Source organism: Aspergillus versicolor, assembly GCF_001890125.1.
Source record: "Aspergillus versicolor CBS 583.65 unplaced genomic scaffold ASPVEscaffold_7, whole genome shotgun sequence".
Lineage (NCBI taxonomy): Eukaryota > Fungi > Ascomycota > Eurotiomycetes > Eurotiales > Aspergillaceae > Aspergillus > Aspergillus versicolor.
This window is the reverse complement of record NW_024467530.1, coordinates 962997-986566: the sequence shown is the minus strand read 5'-3', so window position 1 is coordinate 986566 and position 23570 is coordinate 962997. Positions and strand designations below refer to the sequence as shown.

The window sequence follows — 23570 nt, the reverse complement described above, 5'->3', positions numbered from 1 at the left end:
TGTAGTCTTTATTTTCTGGCTGTGATGTATCCATGGTGACTTTTGGAGTTGGGTATGTATTGTCTTGCTTTGAATTCTGGGCTATTTATGTAGTGTTCGGCTATGGAACGGTGCGGGTGCGCTCCGCTCCATTGACGGAGGCATCCGATACCGCGATTCTAATCATATACCAAGTATTAACATACTTGGACTAACTCTTTTACTACATATCGGCCAAGAGGCAAATCTGCGTTGCCGAGTCTAGGGGATGGAGCTGAACGGCTGTCTAACATTACGGATATCACTTTTAGAAGAGACTGATATTACAATCATAGCTGAATCGCACTGCAGACATTGGATTAAACCCTCCCAGTCGACGATGTAAACCCCCCGTCAACAACCAATTCCTGCCCTGTAATATAGCCCGCCTCATCCGATGCCAGAAACACCACCGCATTAGCAACATCCCAAGCACTCCCCATCCTCCCCATCGGCACCTGCGCATCTCTCGCCCGCATATACTCCCCCTCATCACCCCCAGGCGCGTACCTCCCCGCCATGGCCCTGGTATACGGGGTATAAATCAACCCCGGCACAACCGTATTCAGTCTAACACCCTTCTCCGCATAAATCACCGCCGTCGCCTTTGTAAATTGCATCACGGCCGCTTTGGCAGCTGAGTACGCCACCTGCGGCTTGCCGATATACCGCAGCCCTGCGACACTCGCAACATTCACCACACACCCTCCTCCTCCTCCACCATTCTTCTGCGCTTGAGATTCCATAACAGGCAACACAAAATGACAAGCAAGATACACACTCCGCACATTCACATCCATCTGTGCATCCCAAACCCCCTCCTCCATAGCAGCCGGACACCCCGGCTCCGACCTGCCCACGTTATTCACGAGGATGTCAATGCGCCCGTGTCTATGCATGCAGGCATCCACGAGCGCCTTGACGGACGCCGAATCCGTCGCGTCTGTAGCGAATATATCGCATGTTCCGCCTTCCGATTCGATCCGCGATTTTGTACGTGAGGCGGAGGACAATGAGCGGTTTCCGCCGAAGATTAGGGCGCCTCGTGAGGAGAGTTTGAGCGCGATTGAGGCGCCGATGCCCCATGTTTCTTCTTCTTTTTCTTCTTGGTTTGTTGATGAGGTTGAGGTTGAGGTTGAATTGGGAGGGGCGGTTTGGCCCAGGCCGATGATTAGGGCGACTTTGCCTGTTAGGTCGAGCATTTTGGGTCACGGGAGTATCGGTTTTATCTTATTTGTTTTTTGCCCTTTTGTAGAATAGGGCTTTTTTTTTGTGCTTGTCAGAGGTACACTTGTTGGTGTTCGTGGTGTTAATGGTGTGCTTTTCGGGGTAAATTTATATCAATTGCCTCGGGGAACGGGCTGTTTCCGCGCGGAAGCTCCGACGGAAGAGCCGGTCAGTTCAATGTAACTTATACTAAAAGTAAATACTACGGGAATGAAACCAATTCGTACAAATCGTTCTTGACTCGGCACCTCTAGGTAACTAGTAATTTTCATAGATTTACGCCACCGCACCCAGGAATCCAGGTTCAATCAACTAGGTGCCGCCTCCATTTTAACAAAGAAAACTCATCACATCATCATAATCATGGCTATCATAACAGAAAGTGGCACTGCCCTTCCACGCATAAGAAACGGGAACGGCATCTCCACAATCGTTATCGAAGCTCATTGTCATCGGCAAACCACCTCCAATCCTCCTGCATCAGCTCATCCGGCAACCCGCCCAGATCGAAGTCTTCCAGGGAAGGAAACGCAGCGGCCCCACCATCGAGCAATGACGGATCCCCGTATGTATGGTCGAATGGACTGACCATTGACATTGACGCGGGGATGTCGGAGATGGAGCACAGAGATGGGGAGAATGAACCCAGCGGCATGCTTAGAGGAGAAAGACCGCCGTAATGGGCTGGTGCGGCCTGGTGCTGCGGGGAATATTGCTGCTGCTGCGAATACCGCATAGAGACCGATCCCGATCTGGGAGACGACGGGTTCTGGGAGTGAGAATGAGAGTGGGAGTTGGTGCGGTGGTGCGGCGCTCCCTGTGGTGCGCCTCGACCCCCGGCAGCTACTGCAGCTTTAGATCGCGGGGTAGAAGCAGTAGAACCGGGGGGTTGAGAACCACGGCCGGAACCATATCCCGAACGCGAGGAGGATTGAGTCGCGGACGGCGGAGAGGATGAGGTTGGACGCGGCGCGAGGGGAAGAAGCGCAGGAGGATTTGAACGAGCGTGTCTACCAGATGCTCTCTGTTTGGCCGACGAGAGGAAGAAGAGCAATTAGTATAGACATCTCCAATTTGATATTTGTGTGATTTTTTGGCTTATTTTGATGATTTTCTTTTTTTTTTTTTTTTTGGGTGGAGCATGTGAATGTATAGTGGTGATGCTCTAACATTTTGCGCTTGAGCTCTCAGCTCCGCCTCGCGTTTCAGCTTGTTGTGCTCTTCTGGCAAGTTGCAGGGGGTGCAGTTGCATATCGAGCAGGTCGAAAAAGGGCGACCCTTACGATTGATGCGAATTAACGGTCGATCTGACGGAATCAGCGGTGAGACTGGGAGAGGATGACGCAGTAACACAAGGGGAAGGGAGAGGGGGGATACCATTGTGTTTACAGGTGGAAACACGATGGCCGCGAACGCAAGCTTCACAAGCCCACTTTTCACCGTCTATGAGCATCCCTTGGAGGCACGGAGGTGGAAGAGAAGGAAGGAATCCATGGCGAGGGGGAGGAGGATGCGATGCGATTTATACGTGCGGACGGTGGATCGCCGACGGGGGACACGACGAAAGCACGGCGAGGGAATGGAGCTTGCGAAAGAAAGGGAAAGGAGCGAGAAGCGAACAAAAGGACAAGCGATAGAAACAACCGAAGCTGGTTGGAAAATGGAACCGTGGACGATGACAGAGGCAGCTCCTCTTTCGCTGCATTTGGAGAGCCGCGGTCGACGGCATCGCACAGCCACCACATCAGAAGCTGGAAACCAAGAGAAGAACCTCATTCTAGTTGGATCTGAAACCGGTGAAACTCGCTAGCTCTGTCTCATCTCAAGGGCAATGCATTCTGGCAGGGCGTGGCAGTCTGCACAGATTGAATCGCGACTCTGCGTTTCCTGCTACAACAGCATCGCCATCACCATCGCTACGGAGTGCCACCATCGCCTATTGCAAGCTTCTCTGGGGAGAGCTGAGAGCTGCACCGAGGGCTGCACCGCTGATCGTGTGCGGCATTTTCCGAGCAAATGAGTCTCAACCCTGACGAACAGCTCCAGCAGCGAGATTCCCCATCAGTCTTAGCTGCAGGCGGCCCAGCAAGCAAACAATTCCCTCATAGTGACCAACACCAGGACAGCAAATTTCAAATTCTCATGTACACCGTAGTCTGCGACCCGCGGCCTCCAGGAGCCATTAATGAGGTCATGGCACTGAGCACAAATTATGTAGATCAACACGCGAGTCATCTGCGTTCCCAAAGTTTATTCCACACTGTGACAGTGACTCTCTTACATTGGTGAGTTCACCCAAAACTAAAGACAGGAGCAAAAAAGGGTCAGCGCTCGGTTCACCATGCGGCTGGTGATGCAATGGCCGCAGAAACAGGGTACCAATCATGTGCCGGCGTGCGACAGCCGAAATGAATGGAGGTGGCTGAGCACAAGCACTGCAGAGTTGGTGTGTGAGGTTTTTCCAAAGCAGCAAAGCTTATCGCCGGCCCCGCGCCACCCCACCAGCCCTACTTTATTCATTTCGCTATTATTCCCAGGCAGCAGCAAAACCGGTCCTGGCCCGTACCAGCCACACCCCTGAATCGGATTCCATCCACTGGATTTGGCTCTTTTCAAATATCCCTCACCGGATAATGCTTTTACGTACAATCCCTGGTTAAATTGTGGCCAAGAATGCGCTGTTGACCGTTGCACCTGACAGGACCGCCCTGTTTCCTAAAGCGGAAGGCGCAAAACGGAGGGTTCACCTGCCGAATTGCGATGCCGATACGAGAATACCAGTAACAGAAAGGCTAAATTGGCTTCTACGTGCTATACAGATGCGATCAGATCAGCCGTACAGATGGATAGATGAAATGGTAGCGAAAAAGACGAGGACAACAAAACCGCTAGTCTCCAAACTCCGTGATGCAGGTCAGATCAGAAACGAAACATACAAAGTATATCAAAGGGTAGAAGGAGAAACTTGGAGGCGGTGCAAAAGGTCGCTGTACAATCGCCAATTCTATAATTCTTGAATGTAATTCGCGGGAACACTTTTTGTAACGCCGCCGCGCTCAACGTCCGCCCATCCGTCGCCGCTGTCTCGGTTGATCAGGACGAATTTGTCTCCCTCCGCCATGCTCCATTCCATGTCGCTTCGGGCATCGTAGTCGTAGAGTGCTTCAACGTACTGCAATTTCTTTGCTCCGCGACGGGGTGCCACCGCGGGCCCCACTCGCTTCCCCCCGGCCGCCGCTGTGCTACCGGCTAGCGACGCGGAAGAGTTTGAGTAAGTTGACCCTGGGCGGCCTGGGATACTAGGGCTGGCCGAGGGGGGAGCTGCGGGTAATGCTTCGAGGTAAGAGGCGGGAACGAGGCCTTCGCCGGAGGATCCAGATCGGACGCGCATCCAGCCCGATCCATCTGTGCCATATTGTTAGCTACTTTTTCTATAACAGTCAACGAGTTGCGGGCAGCCTACCATCTGGCTCGAGAATGGTTACTTCCTCGTCTTCCTGAACGGTGACTTCGTCTGCCCCAGTGGCTTGGTACGGGTAAAGCATCTTTCCACGGGGCTCGCTGGATTTCGACGCAGTGGCAGTAGGCAATTCCGCCGGTAACGGGGGACTGCTGACATACTGTGCGGGTGGGGGAGCGAGAACCCTATTTCGCTTTACTGTAGGCTTAGTTGCAGTAGGAGCCACAGGTGCAGGTGCTGCAGGGCCCTCCGGGGTCGCAGGTGTGCTATCCGGAAGCTCTGCAACGGACTCCTGGGGGTTAACGTTGGATAAGGACCGGTTGGCACTGACTGCATAGCCGGAGCTCAAGGAGTTCATCGTGTTTTGTCGAGTAAGTGATGGGGCTGCCGACGAGGAGCTAGTGGGCCCTAGGTCAACAGCTGGCGCTGCGCTAGCTTGTTCTTGACGCTCTACTTTGAGCCTCTTCTTCTCTTCTTTGGTCTGCTCTCCTGGGCATTCTGCTGGTACCTTCATCTCACACTTGCTGTGGCAGGTGTACCCGCAGTCCCGACAATCGTACCCTTTGGCCGACAGGCCCCATATCCGCTCTCCGCAAAGGTCGCAATTAGTGGGAATCTTGAATGTCTGGGACTTGAAGTTATGGTTCTTAGCTCCAACCGAGAGATCCCCAACCACCGATATGATCGTTGATGTTTCAACTTCGGCGGTGAGCCGTTTACGCTCTATCTCATGGAGCGCCTCTTGGATGTAGAAAATAGACTTTACAACATCTACTTCGTTTCGCTCGTCGCGCCCCTGTTGGATGCTCTGCCGTACGCGTTTTGCTTGTTCCACGTCGCGTCGCTTCTGATCGGATTCGACCCTCAATTCTCGGACCTGCGTCTTGCTCTTGCTAAGAAGATTACGCAAGAACACCTTGGCAGCTTCGTCGGTGATAAGTGCTTCATCATCGTGCCACACGGGACTAGGCTCAAAACCCATATTAGCTGGCTCCTGGATTTGTGTAACATTGTGCCGCAGAAACATGAGCGAGTCGAGATGAGGCTGGTTTCTGGGGACTTCGGCGATAAGCTTGGTCATGTGGTCCGAGCTCTTTGCTAGCGATCCCTTCTCAAGCTGAGCTGCAAGAGTCCATAACGAGTTGAGCTTTGCCACCCTAGTTTCGTTGAGGTCTTGCAATCCCTAATGAGCCCTTTTAGCTAGGGCCTCCCGTATTTGGCGTCCACAACTTACATCAAGCATTTCAGGTACAAATTCATGGAAGAACCTTTCCTTCATCTTATTGGTCACGTTGATACTTATGAGATATGTATTCTGGGTTGTGTCAGTAACCAGAAGCGGAAAGAAGGGACAAGCATAACTACCTTGACGTTGTTCATCTCCATGATTTGCTGCTGATATACCGTCTGGGCCTTTGTCTTGCTGTGGTCAAAAGCATTCTCCATCTTCTTTCTCCTACTTTCGACCTCTTGACAGGCACCGTCATATTTGCCCTTGGTCTTCTTAAGTTCACTGAAGCTGGCCTCTCGTTCCTTTTCGAGCTTCCCGTGGAAATCGACGTGGCACTTTCTGAGCTCCTCGTATTGGGCCGCGGAGTGTTTCAGTGGCTCAGCGACCTGAGCTATTAGGTCTGTCGCAAATTTATCCCGCTCCGCAGCGTGCGATTCAACAGCGGACAATTGTGTCGACCACGTCGTAAGGGAGGCGCTCTCGAGGGACCCGGGGGTCATGGTGGGATTGTCCCCGACACTCAGTGGACTGATCTTCTTTGCCTTGCGATCATAGTATTTCTTGCACAGAGCCGTAAGCTTCGCTGCATATTCCTTCTCGATGACGCTTCGTTCCCGATAAAACTGCTGTACTTCCTCCATCCAGGAGATTCCATTGGAAACCTATATATGGCCATTTTAGTACCGGAGCTCGTGTACTGCAATTGCGTTTGCTGTATTTTGCCCTAGGCATCGTACATGCGGGGAAATGATATCGAGGACCGTACCCAATTGTTGACTGGTTTGAAGGCATCCTATTCGCAGTGAAACGTTAGGCCACATGGCTGGAAGCACTCCGGTAAAAGCGAAGCAAGCCTACCTTCAACTCTGCCCCAAAATGGGGAGCGGCCTCTGTGGCTGCCATTGTAGGCGCGACAGTACCTAGAAACTTTGGCACATGCGACTTGTGGATCTCAGGCAGCAGCGGGAGAAGGCAGATCAAACAACCTGCTTCCAATAGCTAGAGGCAGTGTGAGGCGACTGTGATAGGCAATGGTATTGAATAAATTCGTCGCGAGCCTCCAACCAACCGACTGGACAATGTGCCAGAGCCTGTGAGACGGTGCGTATCGTTTCTTTTGATCTGAGGACTGGAAATGCGGGAGAGCGGGGAATGCCCAAAGCACAGTGAAAGCAGCAGTAACAGCACAGCCTCCGGTGGTGAGTGTGACAATACCGAACCGCCCTGTCAGGCCACGTCTGCTGCCTTGATGGCAGGTTAATTACCAGCTACGTCACCGCCATACACCTCCGCCTTTCATACCGCCTGCCTGTTCACGCTACTCGTCAGGGCGCCCAAACGAGGCTGGTGTCTTGGCTTTTTTGAGTAGCTTCGAGGGTCCCGGCTTTACATTTTTTGTCACTTTCCAAATCTTTCATTGTCACCAGCTCTTTCTGGCCCGTTCCTTAAATTAGCTGGATATTTGTTATTGCCTTGCATACCGTTCGCATTGAGAACGGTGTACCCCCCTTTGTCTCGTGTTTCTCCACTGCGGTCGTCGGCTTTCACCCCGCCAAAGCGCGACCCCCCGCCAGTACCTCTTCAACTTCGCGATATTGCTCTCTTCTCGTCAAAGTTCACACACAATGGCATCCGACGCTCCAGCCGGTGGCTCTCTTGCCGACCGCGTCTCCAAACCAGGTACGCGCGCTGCCCCGATACACCTCGAAGCGACCACCCCGCTCTCGGTTTTGATCGCATTCAACATTCGCTAATATAACCCCCACGAACAGAAAACACAGAGGCTGTTGGCGAAAATGGCCAGTCCGACGGCGCTGTACCTCAACAGGGTGGCTCTGATCTTCAGGAGCCCGAGTACACAGTTGAGGTGAAGCTGAGCGACCTCCAAGCCGATCCCAACAACCCCCTCTTCTCGGTGAAGAACTTCGAGGATCTTGGGCTGTAAGTTGTTTTGTGTCATATGCTACAGATCAGGTGGCCTAACATAGTCAATCTACGCAGAGATCCCCGCATTCTCCAAGGCCTGTCCGCTATGAACTTCCGTAAACCCTCCAAGATCCAAGAGCGAGCTCTGCCTTTGTTGATGGGTAACCCTGCGAAGAACCTGGTCGGTCAATCTCAGTCAGGAACTGGAAAGACCGCCGCTTTCGTCTTGAACGTCCTCAGCCGTTTGGATCTGTCAAACGAGCAGCTCCAGAAAACACCACAGGCCTTGATCTTGGCCCCAACACGAGAATTGGCTCGTCAGATTGTTGGCGTCATCCAGGTTATGGGACAGTTCCTGGATGGGCTGAATATCGGAACTGCTGTTCCGGCAGATTCAAATGCCCGCCCAACGAGATTAGAAGCGTCTGTTGTCGTTGGTACTCCTGGGACTGTCATGGATATGATTAAGAAGCGTATCATGGTGCCTGCGAAACTCAAGGTTATTGTGTTGGACGAGGCAGATAACATGTTAGACCAGCAAGGTCTGGGTGACCAGTGTATTCGAGTTAAAGCGTCAGTTCCCGTTTTCCCCTCCGAGATGCGCCTGATGCGCTACTAACCCTTGTGCAGCCTACTACCAAGGGACATTCAGGTCGTCCTCTTCTCTGCTACGTTCCCTGTCCACGTGCATCAATATGCCTCAAAATTTGCACCCAACGCCAACGAACTTACTCTGCAGCATGAGGAGTTGACAGTGGAAGGAATTAAACAATTGTATCTGGACTGCGCAAACGATGACGATAAATATAAGACGCTTGTGCAACTCTACGGGTTGCTTACCGTCGGCTCTTCTATTATTTTCGTCAAGACCCGTGCGTCCGCTGTGGAGATCGAGAAGCGAATGGTCGCCGAGGGCCACACTGTCGCATCTTTGACCGGTGGTATCGAAGGTTCCCAGCGTGACAGCATTATCGACAAATTCCGTGCCGGTGAAGCTAAGGTCCTGATTACCACCAACGTTCTTGCACGTGGTATCGATGTGTCTACTGTTTCCATGGTCATTAACTACGTAAGTTTAACCTTTTCGCCTGAACTTGTCCACGTGGGAGTTGTTGACACGTTCCACAGGATATCCCTGAAGTTTATCAGCAAGGCAACCGTGAGCGCCAGGCTGATTTCCAAACCTACCTGCACCGTATTGGTCGTACCGGACGTTTCGGCCGTGTTGGTGTCTCGATCTCATTCGTCTCAAACCGTGACGAGTGGAATATGCTCAACCAGATCCAGAAATATTTCAACACCGATATCCAGCGCATCGACACAAATGACTGGGATGAGGTTGAGGATATTATCAAGAAGACAATCAAGAACACCCGCGCTCAGTCCAACTTCGGACGGTGAGCATAGATGCAATTACCGGCGGAAGCCAGCCTCTTTATCTCTGGACCAGCCCAAGTGATGCTCTCTCGAGCTGTAGCTGAGTAGACCAGGAGATTAATGGGGACCGCGTCCATGGGTCGTGAGGTTTATGTGTGAAGATTAATGACTCTTTCTTCGATGTTATCAAAGCTAAAGGAAAATCTAGAGATACCAGTTGATTTATATACCCATGCTTCCTTTGTAGATTTGAAACTTCATTCCTAACTAACCGTTGTGTTATATCTCTATATGGCTGGCCTGCCGTCTAAGCGATACTCCCCGCATCCAGGGACATCCATCGCACCTTCCTTATCGATAATATACATTACAACTCCAGGGGGGAAGGCGCGACTGTAAACGTGTCTATTTAGGAAAGAGGTGATGGCTAATAGTAATACCGAATCAAAGGACCAAACTATGAAAAAGCTCATGAGATTAAAAAAAAAGAAAAGAAAAAAAAAGAAAAACCACTGCGTCTGCCATCATTGAGAGCCGCATTGTGACCCTGGAGAAATCGGGTCTAGTCTGTGTCAGAGCCTTTGGGAAGGATAGAAACAGGGAAAATAGTTTAAAGTTATGAGAAAGTATCCATGAGTCTTTGTCCCCTCTGTGTTTATTCACTACGTATCGAAGTTGGTCATTCGCGGCCGGGTCAGTGGTAGCCCTAACTCCAACTCCAACTCCAAACAAACGCCGTCACAGAACTACAGGGTCACCAACAATAACATGTAAGTCATAATGTGCCACCCCAACCAAGATATTTTACTTGCTATTTATGAGCTAAGCGGCTGCTATAACCCCGGCACCGCTGAGCGGTCGATTTCAGACTGTCAATGCAGGTAGCTCTAGTGCTATACCTTATGGGCCTGTTATAGGTGCACCGGTAGTCCGGTGACAATCTCCTGATCCAGCAACCTCTCATATTCATCTATCCTCGCCGTAGCAGATAAAAGCGCAGCACTAGGGGAGCTGCTTGGAGGGGGCATTAATAGGGAGGGGGGGGGGTTATCCTTGTGGAAGGACGCATGTGAAGGATACGAGGGTTGGGAAGATGGTTGTTAAGAAGATTGGTCGGAGTAGGTGAAGAGTAAGATTTCGTATGTAGCCACTCCGTATTTCGACTTGATTTTCAAGAACCGATGCGACTTGCCCTATTTGGGCGAGGGAGCGCTCAGGTCCTTCTCAGGGAGGGATCGAAGGAGCACGATTCTGCAAGTTTCCGGGGGTCTCTCACTCTCGATGAGAGTTCCACCTGACTAAAAATGTCAGGCTGTCTTTATGTCCATCTTCTGCGGGGAGTCGATCACGGGCAGGCGCGCAGTGGACTCGTCCGCAGCCTAAAATGAAGATCGAATTGGAACAGCTACGTCGCCAAGCCATGGACCAACTGCCAACAAACTGTGCATATACCTCTCTTTTCCCTCGATGGAGTCTTGAAGTCCAATCTGCTTTTGATACCCCACTCTTTTTGTCGGGCCGTCATCACTGAGCGATGCATCATATGCAGAATGCGGCCGGTTATGCTGCCCTTGTCACACACTTAATGCAGCTCCTCATCTTAAATGCACATGATATTTTCGTGATACGCAACAGATGAGGAAGCCATCAAACGGCCAGTGAAATAAGGTGTAGGAACAAAGGACAAAACCACTAAATCAAATGACAATAACATACGACAGTGGGTAGTTCCCACGGCTCTGTGACTAATGTAATGACTGGGCTAGTGTTTAATACTAGTATAGATCCCCCAATGGCATATATGTATTCGAATGACTTCTCAGAGTCCATCATGAAGTCTGCATGCTTGTCCCCCTCTCACCACGTGTTGAAAGCATTAATATCAAAGCCGTCCCACAACAGCCTTCCGTACTCAAGTTCGCGGGCGACTTTCCCATCACTATCCCACCATATAGTAGATAGCATGATCATACCCGAGGATTCGCCCTTCTTGATTCCAGGAGGAAGATTCGGCTTGGCTGCCTCGGGAGGATCAATCTTCAATGTGAACCTTACGACGTTTTCCAAGACCGCAAACGAACCGGGCTCGGAGCTGCCATTGAGCGTAATGGCCTCGACTGAGATTTTCGTCATAAGACCGCCAAATCCCTTGTTCTGTTCGAACCAAGTGTGTTTCGGTGACCTAACAATACCGAGGGCTATATGGAAATAGAGTGTTAGAAAGGTAATTGATAAGGGAGAAGGGAAAGTAGCCCTTACGGATATCGGACATGTGATAACCTTCAGCTACCATGCTGTTCATTTTTTCAGCATCGGCTTGGGCGAACGCTTCGAAGTACTCCGTAATGCGCGCCAGCAATACCTTGTCATCATGGTCTCGGATGCGGTCATTGTTAAATGCGGAGGTCGAGCCCATGTTGGATGATATGTGGTTTCGGCGGTTTATCTGTCACAGTAGGTGTTGCAAAATGACTATGGTTGCTGAAGGGTTGGGCAAGGAATCGAGGCCGTATTTATAGATTTATTTCCCAGCTCGAGTAATCATGTTCTCTAGTCCTTGGCTCTCTATGCGGTTGATCAAGAGTGATGGGGTTGCCTACATCAATTGTGCCCAACGCGCAGTGTATCACACTTCAGCTTCAAGCAGGAGCCGGTGATCGCTACTTGGGCTTGCTGGCTTTGGGTATAATGAAGTCATTGCTAGTTAATCAATATGAGACCTACTCCACCATTTCCATGCCTTGTGATTACTGTACAGCAAGGGTGCTGTACTAAAATATTACCCCTAGCATGTATGTGTAACCATGCTAAGGCAAGTATTCTGACGTATAAATTGGTAGGAGAATATTATGGAGTCCCTGAGGGGCATACATGTTGTGTTACACTCAGCTGGAACTGGTTATTGCCACTTGGGATACAACTTGAGATGAAATTAAGCACGGTGGTCACACCCAACTACTAATCAGACCAGTTCTCTGAGAGCTATGGGCCCCATTGTCAGCCAGCCTTCCTCTTCCCTGTTCCCCGCTCAAAGACCTTGCTGTTTCTACCTGCACTACTCCCTCAATACCTCATCTCCACTTGTAGCGGCCATTGAAGCGGCCTCAGAGCGCCTGAAAACGCCAAGCGGTTGGTCGGTGCTTGAGACAACAGCTATCAAGCCAATTACCAACCACACTAATGTACCATTCCTGCAGGTCATTCTGGAGGAAAGATGCAACTATTCTTTCTCACAATATCCCTGATTTAGAGGCACGAGAGCTCTAAGAATGTCCGAAACGGCGATCTCAGTGAATCCTCGAGAAATAAAATAGATGGCCACTATGATCTCCAAACCTGTCTAGAAGCCAACTCATTGGTAGAGTAGCATTAGACTAGAGGTAATGAGAGCCAAGGGCTTTTACGAAGGATCCCGTGCAGGTGTCAAACGAAGTGAGGGCGAGCACTAAAACAGAAAGAGAATATCGACCCTCCTAGAAAGCCAAGTACGGGTTGTTAGTTATGCGGGTATTATAGTGTATGTTTGGGGATATATATACAGATGGTTGCTCTTGTTTTGTCGGCTTTTCTTTAGTGATAATATTACTCTGGTGGTTTGAGAAGTCTATCTATCTAGGGTATTTTTTAGGAAAGTCGGGGCCCCCTCCGGTCCGCTGCTTCTAACCAAGTCAACAGATACACTCCACCAGCCTATGAGTGCGGGGATGGACTGGAAATGGCAGGAAACTGTTATGATTCTTCTTCTTCTGCTCCAGAAGACCGTCTGACGCGGGCATGCTCAAGTTCAATACTACTTGTTCGCACATGGTCATACCGGCCCTGAGAAAGGTCCAGCGAGCGCATGCTCATCTCCCGCACTGACCCGATTCCACCATCCTTGGATGATGCGGAGGATGCCGTTTTCGAGAGTGTCAAGAGGGTGATGCCCACAAAGTTGAGAAGGAATCCGCACATCATCGAGATTATGCTGGCCCAATCACTGGTGTTTAATCCTTGGTAGAATACTATTGAAGCGGAGAGAGTACATGTCGTAAATCCAACATAGTACATCGCATTCACCCTATGATTGTTAGTATAAAATAAAAATGGTTGGACGCGAGGTAACTTACAGCGAGGCGGGAAACTCGCTCATCGCTTTATTCAAATAGTTCATCTGAGTCAAAGTAGTGACTACCAAGACCAACGCAAAAACATAGGTCGATGCATGCGTAAACTGGTTCTCTCCGCCCGCGGTGAGTTTGACTGCAATTCCAAATGCCTTGACTGACATGACAGATACTGATCCAACCGTGGAACAAATCGAGATATAGACCAACGGGTTCGTCCGGCCCTGTACCGGGGCTACTTTGTAGATCATGTAGCTGGCAAACACTGTAACGAAAATGCAGTAAAGCAGAAAAACTAGAAACCTGTCAGCCAACAAAATACCCAAATTGGAAGAAGGAAAACTAACATGGTTGAATCGCTAGGTGTAGGATTTCATCAATTGTTTGGATGTCCTTGTCACCCGGAGCATGCAGCACCAGCAAAACTGATCCCAGGAGGCAAGTGGCACATCCAAGCTTTCCAAGGACCTTAATGTCTTCTTTGAGGAAATATGCGCCCATCAAGGCACTGCAACTTGTTAGCGCGGCAGATGCGATCGAGGGTCTCCTGGCTCACCCGACGAGTACGCTCAGCGCTCCAAGCGGCGTGACCAGCACTGCTGGAGCAAATGCGTATGCCGCGGTATTCATCAACTCTCCTGATACCACTGCACCCGTCATCTGTCAGCTTCACAGCAATATACATTTAATTTTCAAGTCGTACACATGGTTGTCCCACACCACCACAACGGACTCCGTATGTATTCAAAACCATCTCCCGTGAAGCCGTACTTCTCTGCCGCAAGCATAAGACCCTAGTATATCCGGGTTAGATTTGAGTTTCGCGGCGATCAAAAGAATACGAGATGCGACAAGGCGACGGACCTTTTTAGTGACGACATAGCTCGAGCCTGCGCATAATGACCGTCAGTAAACCATCTTCGTTGAGAAAAAGTGTCTGAGCAAGGGAAGATGCGACCATACCAATGGCTACCGAAGAAAGCACTGCCAAACCAAGGCCAATAAATCTGGTGAATGGCGACAAAGGCAGTTAGCAGATATGCCGACAGAGGCCAGATTTGAGGCATTAGGCAACCACTAAACAAACGTACTTATCATCTACCACCATCACCGCGGTCGTCAGGCATCAAGTCGGGGAGGATAGAGAATAGATGATACAAATACAAAGTGACTGAGGAGTGACTCGGAGTTCGGAGAACACAGGAGGCTGCACAATGGCAGAAGTCAGGACTGTTTTGCTTTCAGGCCGCTTGCAGGCCGAAGCACAGCCCAGTCAAGAATGCGTCAGCACCAGCTGGTACCTTTTTTTGCAGGAGATCCCTTGGCTCTGGCGGAGACTGTTCAACCACAACCAAATGCAGTTTGAAAAATTAGTGTATATGCGTAGTAGATTATTGTCCAAGGCAATATTCATTTAGTTCCTGAATAAATGATAACACGGGGCCATTGTTTACATCTTTCCTCTGGAGAACACTGTGCTTATCGATAAGCACCTTGTTCAGAGCTCGACACTGTACCACCAAATAACATTAAATATTGCCATCATCGCCGCGATGTTAATTCCTATAATTAGGTTTCTGTTTATAGTTATATACCAAGCTTCAGAAATATCTTTAAAGTGGCGAGCTTAGTACCCATCTTGTGCAAGAGAGCACTCGAAATATATATCAATAAGTAACTATGGGAAGTACTAGTCTAACAAAGCTTCACCAGGCTGAGATGGTAGTCACTCCCTTTTTCAATTACAAAATTAGTAAGGACCAGAATAGCCGACAGACTTCTGACTTGTCTTGCATCCATGGCTGCATATATCAGGTACCAAGGCACTGAGCTTGGGTGGGCGCTACTGGCCTTATCAGTGTCGCCGTTGGGAGCGCTGATCGGCAGCCGCCGATGAGGGGAGTTACTGATAAGCGCTGATAGGGAGTACGTACTATCGACTAAACACTAAAGGAAATTAAATGCAAACGCTGCAATTGTTTTGAGTGTAACATTGTAAGCGATTCGGTGGCGGAGCGAGGAAGAATGCAGATGGGGTCCCGACGCAAGGCAGCTCAGCAGATAACGTGCGGAGAAACAAGTCACATGGATGCTGCACCTTCCCAGCTCTTTTACCTCCCCCCTCCCTTTTCCATTTCCTTTCGTCTTTCATAGGATATTTTGTTTCCTAAAGATTCTTCGCCAGGGCGCTACTTCGTGATAGATCTTCAACATGACCGAGGAAGATACAAATACCCCTAAGGGGGCTGAGACAACTACGGTTCAATCCCCGACCTCCGCTTCGAGATACAGTAAGCACATAGTGGTAGGTGGTTTTGTACACCAGGGCGAGAAAAGAGACGCACAATTAACTTCTTCAGTTGACAACATATCCCGGCCAAAGCGGTATCGACCCTGTCCCTCTAGAATGGGGCGCACCAGATGCGAAATCTCGCGGACCTGTCATCGTTGCCCGCAGCGGAGCACAGCTCAAGCGTCGCAATGCAATCGGCGCTCACGGTGGCAGCTACAGTATCTACAATGCGCTGGCCATTGCCGCTGGAGATCTAGACCCAGAATTCCGGCCAAACTTCCTGAATACCGAACCTACCTTCAATTTCCCCTGGCAACCGTCCTGGGCAGACAAGAAGAAGATCGTGTCAATGGACCCTTATGGTCATGATGTTGTCAAGTACTTTCGGGACGAAGTCACCGCTGGTTGGGATATTCGGCCAACGATGGCGGTCACTCGTGCCAATATGAAACTTGCAGAGATTGGGGAGGCTATTCGCGATGGACACTTGGAAGTTGATGGATCAATTGTGGTAGATTCCACAGGCGAAGTGCGCGTCTCCAAGGTCGCAGTCGAGCCGGTTTGGTATCTGCCCGGAGTAGCTGAGCGGTTTGGAGTGGACGAACCAACTCTTCGTCGGACCCTGTTCGAGCACACCGGTGGAAGCTACCCAGAGCTCATTACGAGACCAGACCTCAAGATCTTTCTTCCTCCTATTGGCGGATTGACGGTTTATATCTTTGGACCCCCGGAGCGGGTATCTGATGAGAACGTGAAGCTTGCTCTAAGAATCCATGACGAATGCAATGGTAGTGATGTGTTCCAATCAGATATTTGCACATGTCGGCCGTACCTGGCATTTGGAATCCGTGAGGCTATCCGAGAAGCACAGAACGGCGGCAGTGGTGTTGTCATTTACTTCCGTAAAGAGGGACGAGCGTTGGGAGAAGTGACCAAATATTTGGTCTACAATGCACGCAAACGTGGTGGTGATACCGCCGACAAATACTTCACCCGGACAGAGAATATTGCTGGAGTACGAGATGTATGTTCAACAGACTACCACTTGAACTTGATTTGGCCAACCGATGCTGACCTATATAGATGCGCTTTCAAGCCCTCATGCCAGACATCCTGCATTGGCTGGGGATTAAAAAGATCGACCGCATGCTTTCAATGTCTAACATGAAGCACGATGCTATTGTCGAGTCAGGAATCAAGATCCATGAGCGTATACCCATCCCCGAGGATATGATTCCCGATGACTCGAGAGTCGAGATTGACGCAAAGATCAATGCCGGATATTTCACTACTGGCAAGTCATATACGATGGAAGAACTGGCCCAGGTGCGCGGGCGAGGCTGGGAAAAGTGGGAGGACATTACAGTACGTAGTTTGCCCGCGAGAAAAATGGCCGTGCTAATATTTTTGAACAGCATTAACAGATTATATGTATGAGCGGAGGTTGAATGGGGTAGCGTTGGCGATTTGTTTCATTGCTTTCGGTGTTCTAGATATTCTCCTGAAGAAAATGTCAAATAAAAAGATGCAATCAGAGATAACCGTACAAATATGGACGATATAGTTGCGTTCGGAGGTTCTCCGTAGATTTCGGCTGGACCGTCCGTCAGGCAAGAGAGATAGTACGGGGCGTTACCCCGAATCCCACGGCCTCCACACCCGAAGTCGGATAATTATCCTTACTCAATACCCCACCTGCTCCGAGATTGTATGAGTATATATTTGGCGGGGATGTGATAAAGATCGCAACACTGGACTTTAGCGTACCTACGTTTTTGATATTCCATACCCTCATATTCGGACTCACCTAAACCACAGCAACAATGGGATCCCAGTCCGCCGCAGTCAATTCGCAGCCCCATATCCCCAAAGCGGGAGTATGGTGCCCTGCAGTGACATATTTCGATCACGCAACAGACACGATCGATCTAGAGTCGCAGAAGAAATACTACGCCTACCTATCCAAGACCGGCCTCGCCGGCCTCGTCATCCTCGGAACAAACTCCGAAGCCTTCCTGCTGACCCGAGAAGAGCGCGCGCAACTGATTGCCGCAGCCCGCGAAGCTGTCGGCCCTGACTTCCCCTTGATGGCAGGCGTAGGCGCTCACTCAACAAAGCAAGTTCTGGAATTAGCAGCGGATGCCGCAGCCGCAGGCGCAAACTACCTCCTTGTCCTCCCACCCGCATACTTCGGCAAGGCAACGACCCCAAACGTTATTAAGCGCTTCTTCGCCGATGTTGCTAAGAAAGCACCCCTCCCCGTCGTGATATACAATTTCCCCGGTGTCTGCAACGGCGTGGACATTGACTCCGAGACGATCACAGATATCGTGCGCGAGTCCGCGAGCTCCAGCCCCAATGGCGTCTCGAACGTCGTTGGCGTGAAGCTGACTTGCGCGTCCGTTGGAAAGATCACTCGTCTCTCGGCGACTTTTTCGCCGGCTGAATTCGCGGTGTACGGTGGGCAATCGGATTTCCTGATCGGCGGGCTGAGTGTCGGCTCCGCGGGGTGTATCGCGGCTTTTGCGAATGTGTTCCCGCGCACGGCCTCGAAGATTTATGAATTATATGTGTCTGGGAAGGTGACTGAGGCGATCGAGTTGCAGAAGCAGGCTGCGCTGGCGGAGAGCCCGTGCAAGAGTGGTATTGCGTCGACCAAGTACGCGACAGCAATCTATACTGCAAAGTTGGCAGGCATTGACGGAGCGGAGGAGAAGCTGAAGCCTCGGACACCATATGAGGAGCCTGCGGAGGGCGCAAAGAAGGTTGTGCGGAGTCTGATGGACGGCATGGCGAAGGTTGAGGTGACTCTTTAGTTGCAGCTTGTACGGAGTAATGTCCTGTTACTGTTAGAATGCTGTGCACAAAAAAATATATAACATTAGTCATTTATACTTCTGAATCAGTTTCTGCCGGGCGGTGTATTCAGCTGGGTGATGCTGTCAAGAGCGGAGAGCCGGAAGTGCTGCATCCCGCGATCATACGACGCCCACCGCCATCCTTCGATTGGCTGACAATGACCAATTTCCAATGGTTGGTGTCGGTGTCTGCACTGCCTGTGAGGCACAGGCGATTGATGGCAACTGTTCCTCAGACATGAAGCAATAACCAATTGTTGACAACCGCCGGGCTTATTGAGCAAGCGACAAATCAGTGCCATCTATGGTGTGAGGTCTGACAGACTAACGGGAGCTATCAAAAAAAGCCAACGCAAAGTCCAGGCACGCAGGCCTGCCAGGTGGAACGATAGGTAGCGTCCTGTAATATCTTTCCATGTGAAGGGGAACCACGGTGCCTAGAACCAGACTACCAAGCCGCGTGCTCAACCAAAGCCCCAACGGTTTGATAAGATCTTCAAATAGGTAAACACCTGCAACCTGCAACTTATGATCAGTCCTTCCCTTGCCCCCTGTGACTGACGAACCTTTCAGTTAGTTGCAGTGTTGCTACACTCAAAACGTCACAAGTGACTCAATTCGACTCGCACGCCTCCGTTCTTCGGTCCGATCAGCCTTTCTCCACACTGCAGCGGTTTAGGCCCCTTAGCGCGTCCGGCTGGGTGGCCGATCAGCAATCAATCTTTCGAACTTCAGGTGGCGGCTTGAACCTCGATTTCACAAGTTTGCTCTTTTCACATCGTCGTATGTCTTTCAACGCCGGATGACGATATCCAAGCACCGTACTGCTACTTTGTTGCTGATATCTACCATCAAAGAGATAAAGCCCCGCGCGGGTGTATGATAGAAGCCGATATACCGACATCGGCGAACCAGACCACGGTCCATGGTCACAACCTTTAATATTGATTCAGATGGCTGCCCGTGATATGGGCAGTGACTTCCAGCTCTTCTCCCCCGCCCAATCGCGGGGTAGGAAGAGCTCTCAGGGCGATTCAGGGACAGATGATGCCGGTCAGGATTGGACGGAGTGGATGAGATGGGATGACCAGGCATTTTCTGATGCGGTCAAATCCCTGCCTCTATCTCCGTCTGTTACATCGCCACAATTTGATGCAAGGAATAAGAACATTGATATCTTCCCAACTGGCGACTTTTCTCCCGACATTCCCCTCGACTGCACGAACCCGTTCGATCCATTCCTGAAGCAGGATAATAGCGGCGTTATCCCGGCACAGACCTTCTTCAAGGACGGCACGGACAACTTTTCGGCGAACTCTGTCGTCTCAGGATCTCCTCTATCGACAGCTGTCGGCCAGAAGCGAAAGTCCGGAAGTGATGACGACGGATCGACGGTTGGCAGCATGGTCCAGGGGCCCAAGAAGGTTCCGTCAAAGAAGCGAGCACACAATGTTATTGAAAAACGCTATCGTGCGAATCTTAACGATAAAATAGCAGAACTTCGGGATAGTGTTCCCAGCCTTCGCCCAACCAAGGGCAGCGGAGGTGTTGTTGACGACGACGATGGGGAGGGCGCTACACCAGCAAACAAACTGAACAAAGCTTCCATCTTATCTAAGGCGACAGATTATATCAAACATTTGGAAACCCGCAACAAACGCCTCGAAGACGAGAACACTGCATTGAAGAACAGACTTCGCGAGTTGGAAAAGGCAGCAGACCAGACCGTAACTTCCGCAGCATCTGTGTCATCACCTAGCAACTATACTGTCTCCACCGAGTCTGGAAATAGCTCATCTCCTAGTATCTTCTCGAATGCAGAAGACAGCCCGACTGAACACTCCCCTCCTTCATCGTCTCGCCCAGGGGTGGGCATGATCAAAATGCCGGATTCCTTCAAGCGTATGCGAACCGAACAGACGAAGAACGACCTTTGGTCGCAGTCTTATATGCAACCAACATCTAATAGCGGGTCATCGCACTCTGGAAATTCCCGTCGAGGTTCACATTATCCCAATAAATACGTTCTTGGGACTCTTGCAGGACTGATGGTTTTTGAGGGTCTTGGCAAGGAGAAGGAGACCGACTCAACTGCCAAGGGCTTACTGGCACTTCCTTTGAATTACTTCAAGAGACTTCAAATTCCGCCTTCTCTCTACTGGGAGACGATGGGTCCCAACTTCTGGTCATCCTGGCATGCTAGGGCCATTCTACACTTCCTATTCCTTGCTACTCTTGTTGTCGGTTCGGCGTTCGTTGTGTTCGTTTACCTTTTCAACTCAGGTCCTGGTCGACAAAGCTCGTCCAAGGTGTCTACACCGGAAGTCATGCTGTCTTCCTCGAACTTCCGGCGCCAAGCGTGGCTTACCAGTGTGCAACGAGTTGGTGTACCGAGACATCGGTTTTTCCACGAATGGTACGTCGTGACTTCACGATGTTTCGAATATGTTATCCGGTGTATTCTGGGATGGAAGCTCTATTCATCGATTACTGGTATCACCGCGGAAGACGAGAAAGGACGCGTAAAGACTTGGGACATCGCAATTGACGCTCAACTTTCTGGCGGTGATGCTGAGATTAGCAAGAGCCGACTGGTACTCACGATCTTTGCCGCCGGCACTCTTCCTCGGAGCCCCATGAGGATGATGCTTAAGGCGCTCCATTGTCGCGTCTTACTTTGGAGAGTCGGAGTACCAGGTCAATGGAGCTACCGGGTATCTAATGATGTTGCGCGTTCTCTTGCGAGATATCAATGGGACTTGGCGCGGCGGAAGGATGCAACACTGCCAAAAGACCACGAAGATGCTCTCCCCCCGCACCTCAAAGCTCTACTTGGATGCGAGAGCGATGACGTCATGTTGGATAGCATTACCCAAAGAGCCGCCAACCTGACTTGGAATAGCCCTACTCAGGAGGGGTCCGACGGCGATGATGCTTTCTTGGACGTAGTGGAAGAGGACCCCGCTATCCAGTCATCTTTGGACGCCCTGGCGGCGTGGTGGTCGTCCCATTTGCTACAGCGGGCTTTGCTTCAGTATTTCGAGGCTAGTGCACGCGGGCCAGATACAAAGAAGTGCCGTGATATGTTCAAGTCCAAGATTCAGCTTGCCCTTGACGTGGCACCACAGCCTTCCGCAGCTCATACCCGTGCTCTCGTAATGATGGCTGTGTTCTTTGAACGAGACCGGATCAAGAACATTGGGGCCGTCCTGTCGGCGCTGCCAAAGGAAAAATGCAAGAGCAAGCAGAACCAGGCGTTTAACTTTCTGGATTCTTCTCTCCCGGTGTCCGTCCGGGAAGAAATATCCATTGCAGTTCGCTGCGCCATGATTGCTGCTATCTTCACCGCGCGATCGCGTGATGACTGTTCACTGCCCGAGTCGTTCACCATGGAGAAAGCTGTTACCTGGTTTAGCCAGTTACCGCTTGACCCTGTTGACTTGACTCTTCTTGGTTTCTCCGCTGTTTACCACCTACTGCACGTTCTTGCTTCGGACACGGGCTACCTATCGTCCTCAGATTCGTCACGACCGTCGTCACCGGCGCTTAAGGACTCTTCGTCTCCATGGGATTCCTCGGATGACCAGGCCGAGGATGAAGCGGATGACAAACCAACTATCACATACAAGAAGAATATGCCCCCTCAGCCCGTCCCGCTCCTAGGTCGTGTTGCATCAGAGCTTATGTACTGGGCCAAGAACGCCTACAACCCGGCATTCTACGGATTTACTTCCGACCTAGTTCAAGTCATCGAAGAGGAATGCACTTCTCTTTGCCGAGGCGCCGGGGTTGATGTCGCTGATTATTCTCATCTCCACCGAGAGCGGTTAAAGGCAAGTCAGCGCAAAGGCAGGAGAAAGAGTAAACAACTCCGACCATCGAAGATAGTAGAGCAAAGCACCCAAACTGCCGAGGGAACTGCCGAGGATACCCATCCGTGTACCAATTCGGCTGAATGTCAGAATCTTGAAACGGAGCCCCAACCAGCTCTACCGAAGGCAGGATCCTCTGAGAAGGTGGGATAAGACTGACAAATTACGGACCGGTCTAGCCACGGGATAATCGATGATATTGTGTACCGATTAGTGTGTTTTCTTCTTTTCTATGGCGTGTTACATTGGCTCTAGAACATGGTGTATAGGGAATCTTGGGACAGGTAATACTCTGGGAAAGGCGTTTATGGATGTTACCGGAATCCCTTGCGATATCTTCGCTCTACTGCAATCACAGGATTTGCTTTGTATGTGGATAATGTAGGCTAGACTGAGCAACCTGGCCGAGATAGAGGGCTAATTGAAAGACAAGATGCCTAACGTTGCAGCCCCCGTCTGGGCACCGCAGTGATGTAGTATTATCCCCGCAGCTGGTGACGTTTCTGGGAAGAAAGGAGTGCACACCAATTAGGATGAATACTCATAATCGTGAACTCATCTTTAGAGTTTTCTTTTACCTTTTGCCATCATCCTAGCTTGGTTCTTGGTGAACCCGGTGCGATGGGTCAGGGACAAGCTCAAGGCTAGTAGCGGAACGCCGCGGACGACGAAAATCAACCTCCAGGCGGACCAGGGGAAAGGAGGGGTTGACGAATGACCTGAATCTGCACCTGAATCTGCACCTGAGCCTGACCCTCCGGAGGTCTGACTAGTTGCTGAGGATGTTCACGATTTCCGTTTCCGGCACTGCGTTTCATCCACACGCTCGGCGCAGCTCCAAGACATCCACCACGACCTAGATTTCTTTGTCGATCACGGTGTCTACGACGCTTTGATTGTGGCTGCCGTGTTCCTCAATCGATAACACTCAATCTGCTGTTCTAGAGCCTGGCCGCATCGTTGGTTCGCCATGCTGCTAGCCTGGCCCGGCCGGCCGGCACCAAGGGGAATCATCCGCATTCTTCCAACAACCCAAACCCCCACATTCCTCTCGGTTGCAATCACATCCTCTGTCGAGCCATGTTCTTGCACCAATCCGTTGGAAGGATCTCCACTCCCCGTGACTTATCCGGGGTCACAATAGCAGTTGGGCCCAGATGCATGACGGCAGCGGCGAACTGCTGTGGGCGCCGTCCCGCCTG

At 50.8% G+C, this 23570-nt stretch overlaps 8 protein-coding genes across 8 annotated transcripts; 3 read left to right on the top strand and 5 right to left on the bottom strand.

Moving 5' to 3' along the window:
• Positions 1-258: 258 nt before the first annotated feature.
• ASPVEDRAFT_43717 (SDR family NAD(P)-dependent oxidoreductase) lies at positions 259-1327 on the bottom strand. The gene has a single exon (XM_040812888.1). It carries the CDS (start codon positions 1218-1220, stop codon positions 339-341), a length of 882 nt encoding a protein of 293 aa, XP_040670016.1. The 5' UTR covers positions 1221-1327; the 3' UTR covers positions 259-338.
• A 351-nt stretch (positions 1328-1678) lies between these two features.
• Positions 1679-2625, bottom strand: ASPVEDRAFT_30719 (putative Cu-dependent DNA-binding protein; the record flags this gene model as incomplete). The annotated part of the gene is made up of 2 exons (XM_040810380.1): positions 1679-2269; positions 2416-2625. The coding sequence occupies 2 exons, from the start codon at positions 2623-2625 to the stop codon at positions 1679-1681; spliced, it is 801 nt and encodes a 266-aa protein (XP_040670015.1).
• A 1384-nt stretch (positions 2626-4009) lies between these two features.
• On the bottom strand, positions 4010-7091 carry ASPVEDRAFT_43714 (putative actin polymerization protein Bzz1). Its single transcript, XM_040812887.1, has 6 exons — positions 6795-7091; positions 6703-6729; positions 6071-6598; positions 5940-6020; positions 4709-5888; positions 4010-4650 (listed from the first exon to the last, which is right to left on the bottom strand). The coding sequence occupies exons 1-6, from the start codon at positions 6837-6839 to the stop codon at positions 4250-4252; spliced, it is 2262 nt and encodes a 753-aa protein (XP_040670014.1). The 5' UTR covers positions 6840-7091; the 3' UTR covers positions 4010-4249.
• Positions 7092-7315: 224 nt separating this feature from the next.
• Positions 7316-9472, top strand: dbp5 (ATP-dependent RNA helicase DBP5). The gene is made up of 5 exons (XM_040812886.1): positions 7316-7616; positions 7709-7877; positions 7938-8435; positions 8493-8931; positions 8991-9472. The coding sequence occupies exons 1-5, from the start codon at positions 7562-7564 to the stop codon at positions 9261-9263; spliced, it is 1434 nt and encodes a 477-aa protein (XP_040670013.1). The 5' UTR covers positions 7316-7561; the 3' UTR covers positions 9264-9472.
• Positions 9473-10756: 1284 nt separating this feature from the next.
• On the bottom strand, positions 10757-11927 carry ASPVEDRAFT_43712 (uncharacterized protein). The gene is made up of 2 exons (XM_040812885.1): positions 11499-11927; positions 10757-11437 (listed from the first exon to the last, which is right to left on the bottom strand). The coding sequence occupies exons 1-2, from the start codon at positions 11653-11655 to the stop codon at positions 11097-11099; spliced, it is 498 nt and encodes a 165-aa protein (XP_040670012.1). The 5' UTR covers positions 11656-11927; the 3' UTR covers positions 10757-11096.
• Positions 11928-12658: 731 nt separating this feature from the next.
• ASPVEDRAFT_43710 (uncharacterized protein) lies at positions 12659-14743 on the bottom strand. The gene is made up of 8 exons (XM_040812884.1): positions 14437-14743; positions 14309-14352; positions 14210-14235; positions 14049-14139; positions 13902-13992; positions 13693-13853; positions 13349-13640; positions 12659-13299 (listed from the first exon to the last, which is right to left on the bottom strand). Exons 1-8 carry the CDS (start codon positions 14451-14453, stop codon positions 12969-12971), a joined length of 1053 nt encoding a protein of 350 aa, XP_040670011.1. The 5' UTR covers positions 14454-14743; the 3' UTR covers positions 12659-12968.
• Positions 14744-15557: 814 nt separating this feature from the next.
• On the top strand, positions 15558-18454 carry ASPVEDRAFT_135950 (putative GTP cyclohydrolase II; the record flags this gene model as incomplete). Its single annotated transcript, XM_040807252.1, has 4 exons — positions 15558-15650; positions 15706-16662; positions 16722-17010; positions 17457-18454. 4 exons carry the CDS (start codon positions 15558-15560, stop codon positions 18452-18454), a joined length of 2337 nt encoding a protein of 778 aa, XP_040670010.1.
• A 995-nt stretch (positions 18455-19449) lies between these two features.
• ASPVEDRAFT_54463 (basic helix-loop-helix domain-containing protein) lies at positions 19450-22753 on the top strand (the record flags this gene model as incomplete). Its single annotated transcript, XM_040814935.1, has 2 exons — positions 19450-22357; positions 22638-22753. 2 exons carry the CDS (start codon positions 19450-19452, stop codon positions 22751-22753), a joined length of 3024 nt encoding a protein of 1007 aa, XP_040670009.1.
• Between the last annotated feature and the right edge of the window lie 817 nt (positions 22754-23570).